The sequence below is a fragment of the Chelonoidis abingdonii genome, chromosome 11 (assembly GCF_003597395.2).
Source record: "Chelonoidis abingdonii isolate Lonesome George chromosome 11, CheloAbing_2.0, whole genome shotgun sequence".
Taxonomy (NCBI): Eukaryota; Metazoa; Chordata; order Testudines; family Testudinidae; genus Chelonoidis; species Chelonoidis abingdonii.
This window is the reverse complement of record NC_133779.1, coordinates 1,838,919-1,843,394: the sequence shown is the minus strand read 5'-3', so window position 1 is coordinate 1,843,394 and position 4,476 is coordinate 1,838,919. Positions and strand designations below refer to the sequence as shown.

At 64.2% G+C, this 4,476-nt stretch overlaps 1 protein-coding gene across 1 annotated transcript in view; it reads left to right on the top strand.

The window, feature by feature from the left end:
- TGFB1 (transforming growth factor beta 1) overlaps nucleotides 1-3,187 on the top strand; it is a 9,082-nt gene extending 5,895 nt beyond the window's left edge. The window contains exons 2-7 of the mRNA XM_032795663.2: nucleotides 130-287; nucleotides 438-555; nucleotides 1,106-1,183; nucleotides 1,594-1,744; nucleotides 2,218-2,371; nucleotides 2,875-3,187. Of these exons, the coding sequence (XP_032651554.1) occupies nucleotides 130-287; nucleotides 438-555; nucleotides 1,106-1,183; nucleotides 1,594-1,744; nucleotides 2,218-2,371; nucleotides 2,875-3,033 (818 nt within the window). The 3' untranslated portion in view covers nucleotides 3,034-3,187. The remainder of the gene's footprint in view (nucleotides 1-129; nucleotides 288-437; nucleotides 556-1,105; nucleotides 1,184-1,593; nucleotides 1,745-2,217; nucleotides 2,372-2,874) is intronic.
- The last annotated feature ends 1,289 nt before the right edge of the window (nucleotides 3,188-4,476 follow it).

Genomic DNA, 4,476 nt, shown 5'->3' with positions numbered 1-4,476 from the left:
GGCAGGGGCTGCGGGTCGGGGGTGAGGGGCACCGGCAGGGCTGGGGGGAGCTCAGGGCTGGGCTGGCAGGGGCTGCGGGTCGGGGGTGAGGGGCATCGTGTTGTGTGCTCATCCCCTGTCTCCCTGCAGTCAGCTACACGCACTGGGAGAAGACCACCCAGAGCACCTTCTTCCTGTTCAATGCCTCGCAGGTGCGGGCGCAGATCAGCAGTGAGGCCCTGCTGCACCGGGCCGAGCTGCGCATGCTGCAGAAGCCGGGCATGGAGCAGCGGGTGGAGCTGTACCAGGTGCGCTGGGCCCCTGGGCGGGGCAGGCAGTGTGGGTTCTTGGCGGGGCTAGACCAGAGAGGGTGGGGCTACATGATATGGGCGGGGCTAGACCACAGAGGGCGTCTCCCCCCGCCCCCAGCACACTGGCTCACGCCCATCTCCCCCCAGCACTACGGGAACGGGTCCTGGCGCTATCTGGACAGTCGCGCCGTGGGGCGGGCACCAGAGGAGGAGTGGCTGGCCTTCGACGTCACCGAGGTGGTTCGCCAGTGGCTGAGTGGCCGAGGTGAGGGGGTCCCCAATCCAGGGCACACCGTGTGCCCTGCTGCTCCTTGGGCACCCAGCTTCCCCCGTGACCTCCGCGGCCTGCACCCAGCACAATGTCTTGTCCTTACCCATCTCCTCCAGCCCCCCATCCCTGAGTGGGTGCATTACCCCGGGCCCCGCTGTGCCCCAGTGTCACTTAGAGCTGCCTCTGGGCTGCTCTAACTTGTACTGTTCCCCAATGGGCTCTGGGGCAGAGAACAGCCACTGTGCAGTGGAGTCTGGTAATTATAGCAGGGGAGGGCTGGGAGTCCGGACTCCTGGGTTCTCTCCCTAGCCCTGTGAAGGGAGTGGGGTCTGGTGGGCTGGAGAAGGGGGATCTGAGAGTCAGGACTCCTGGGTTCTCTCCCCTGCCTTGGGAGGGGGGTGGGGATTTCGTGGTTTGTGCACGGAGGCGAAGCGTTGAGGACTGGTTGTGCTGCCGGGATTCTCACTAGCAGGACCCTCCCTGGGTGCATGGGGCCGGCACCACCCACCTGCCGCCTTCTCACTCCCCGTTTGCCTGTTTTCAGAGGTTCTGGAGATCTTTAAACTCCGTGTTCACTGCTCCTGTGAGGACACCTGCGAGGAACTGAAAGTGAACATAGACGGTAGGACGCCTGGGTTCTCTCTCTGGCTCTGGGAGGGGAGCGGGATCTAGCGGTTAGAGCAGGGGGGGCTGGAAGCCAGGACTTCTGGGTTCTATCTCGGCTCTGGGAGGGGAGTGGGGGCTACCGGTTAGAGCGGGGGATGGGGGGAGCCAGGCTTCACTGTGTGCCTCAGTTTCCTCCTGCACAGGGTGGGTCATGCGGACCAAATGCTGACACACCCCTGCCGCCCCTTTGGCCCTTGGTCTCTGGGTATCAGCCAGAGGCTCTGAGCTGGTGTTCCAGTCGCTGGCCGGGACTCGCCTACCCGCTGCCAGGCCCCGTGGCTGGGCCGATGGGTCCCCTGGAGTGTGCCCCAGCAGCCCTCTCCCAGGCAGTGTGCCCGCCGCTAACGGGGGGTCTGCTCCCTGAAGGCTTCGACAAGAGGCGAGGTGACCTAGGCACCGTCTCCTCCACGGCCCAGAAGGTGCCGTATGTGCTGGTGATGTCCATCCCCCTGGAGCGCGCCAGCCACCTGCAGAGCTCGCGCCATCGCCGGGCACTGGACACCGACTACTGCTTCGGGTGAGCTGCGGCCCGGCCGGGAGAGGGGGTGCTGCCTGGGTATCGTTGTGGGGGGCAGCTCTGGGAGGGGACTGGGGGCTGGTGGTTAGAGCAGGGGGGCAGCTCTGGGAGGGGAGTGGTGTCAGGGGAGTGGTGTCTAGTGGTTAGAGCAGGAGGGCCGGGAGTCAGGACTCCTGGGTTCTCTTCCCAGCTCTGTGAGGGGAGTGTGGGCTAGTGGTTAGAGCAGGGTGGACCAGGAGCCAGGACTCCTGGGTTCTCTCCTCAGCTCTGGGAGCAGAGTGGGGGCTAGTGGTTAGAGCAGGGGAGGCTGGGAGCCAGGACTCCTGGGTTCTCTCTGGCTCTGGGAGGAGAGTGGGGGTTGGTGGGTCAGAGCAGGGGAGGCTGGGAGCCAGGATTCCTGGGTTCTCTCTGGCTCTGCCTGCCTCCCCGGGTTGGCTGGCTGGTGTCGGTGCGCTGACAGCTCTGCCCTGCAGGGCGGAGGAGAAGAATTGCTGTGTGCGGCCTCTCTTCATCGACTTCCGCAAGGACCTGCAGTGGAAGTGGATCCACGAGCCCAAGGGCTACATGGCCAACTTCTGCATGGGCCCCTGCCCCTACATCTGGAGCTCCGACACCCAGTACAGCAAGGTGGGGCCCGGACACTGGGGTCTCTCCCTGGCACTGGGAGGGCAGTGGGGTCTGGTGGGTTAGAGCCGGGTCGGCTGGGACCCAGGGTTGGCACACAGAGTAGCCCAGTCTGGAACTGGACTCAGGAACTGATTGGCCCACTGTGGACCTTGGTGGCGGTTCTGGGACCAGCCGGACCCTCCTAGCTCACCCCAAGCTGCCAGCTGCCCCCAACCTACCCCTGCTCCGTCCCCCAGCCCGGCGTGGGATTGGCCTCCCCAGGATCCAGGCGCCTTGGCACCCTCCAGCCCTGCCCAAGCCGGCTCGGTGCCTCGGGAGATGCCGGCCCTGCCAGGTGGGGAGGGGCTGGGCTGTAGCCAGGCTGGCATGAACCCAGCACCTGGGGGCACCTGCCTGTCTGCATCCGGTGCCAATTGCCCGGCCCCTCCCTCGGGAAACAGGCCCCGTCTCCCGCTCCCCACCTGTCCCCGGACAGATACCGAACCGGGGCTGTTTCTCCACAGGTCCTGGCCTTGTACAACCAGCACAACCCGGGCGCCTCGGCTGCACCCTGCTGCGTCCCCCAGGCCCTGGCACCTCTGCCCATCGTCTACTACGTGGGGCGGAAGCCCAAGGTGGAGCAGCTCTCCAACATGATCGTCAGTTCCTGCAAGTGCAGCTGATCGCCCAGGACACAGGGACTCACTCCCCTCCCCCAGGAACGGGGGGTTGGGAAGTGTTGGAGTTTTTATTTTTATTAATAACTTTTTTTGTAAATTTCTCGGTTTGGGTACAGATTTTGAATTGTTTGTAATTTAAAGAAGAAGAGGAGAATTATTTAACAAGGGTTCGTTTTGTTGTTGGTTGGATCGAAAATCCTCGGGGGGGGGTCTTGAGTCACAAACAATGAGATTTCCCCTCCCCCACGGATTAATGGGTCATGCCGTCGCTTTAATAGAGAACCGAGGGGCGGGGCCACAGGGCGCCATGGCAGCCCGCGTCGAAGGCCATTGGACGACACGTCGATGAGCAGTGCCTGTGTGGATGGAATACTGTGGGAATGGGCGTGGCTAGGTGTGGCTCCGCCCCCTCATGCAACATGGCTCCGCCTCCTCACTAGCAAGTCCTGCTTTCTGTTCTGCTGTTGACTGGGCATTGTCTTGGCAGCCACAGGGGGCGGACCCTGTGTGTACAGTGACCCTGCCCATTTTATCAGACTCCTCCCACTCATCACATGGCCCCACCTCCTGACCCCAAACCCCACCCCTTCAATAGGGGAGCCTGCCTTCTGCTCTACCACCTTGGCTGGGCAGGGCCCCTGGCAGACTGCATAGCTCCGCCCACTGGGTGCGACTCCGCCTCCAGACATCTCCTCCCCCCTGCCCCTCAGAGCTGGATCCTGCGCCCCTCCCCACCATTGCTGGGCTCTGCTGAGCCCCACCCCAGAGGTGGCTGCAGCTGCACACCTGGGCGAGGGAACCCTGCATGTGCAGCCCCTGGGGGCGTCCCAGGCCCTGCGGCGCCCCAGGCTGAGCAGAGCCCCCCAGCTGGGAGCCTGATGAAACGGGGAAATGTTTACGACTTGCTCAGGAAATCCACGTTCCCGGCCAGATGTGTGGCTGCGACCGGCTGCTGGCGCGTCCTGTTTGCTGATTCTTGTGCCCACACCCGGTGCTGACATGCAGCCGCCTCTGGTGGGCAGGCGGGGGGGCTGGTTATCCAGGGAACCCTCACTTGAAGCTGAGGTGCAGCTGCCTCTGATGGGGGCTGGGAGGGGGGCTGGTTATCCAGGGACCTTCTTGCAGCTTGCCAGACACAAAGGGGTTGGCTCAGGGCTGCCCCCCGATCTCCCACCACTCAAGGGCTAAGGTTGGCCCTGGTGAGGGCTTGGGACATCAGCCGAGCTGGGGGGGAGGGACTGGGCTAGCAGAGGCTGCGGGTCAGGAGTGAGGGGCACCGGTGGGGGTGGGGCAGTGTACCCAGCATAACACCCTCGGGCCATGTCCACCCACCCTGCAGGGGGACCCTATCCCTGTCCAGGGGTGTATGGGGATGAGGGGGTTTAAGGGGATAGATAGGGATGGGAGACATGACTGGCCAGTGGGTGGGGGGGCTGGCTGTAGCGG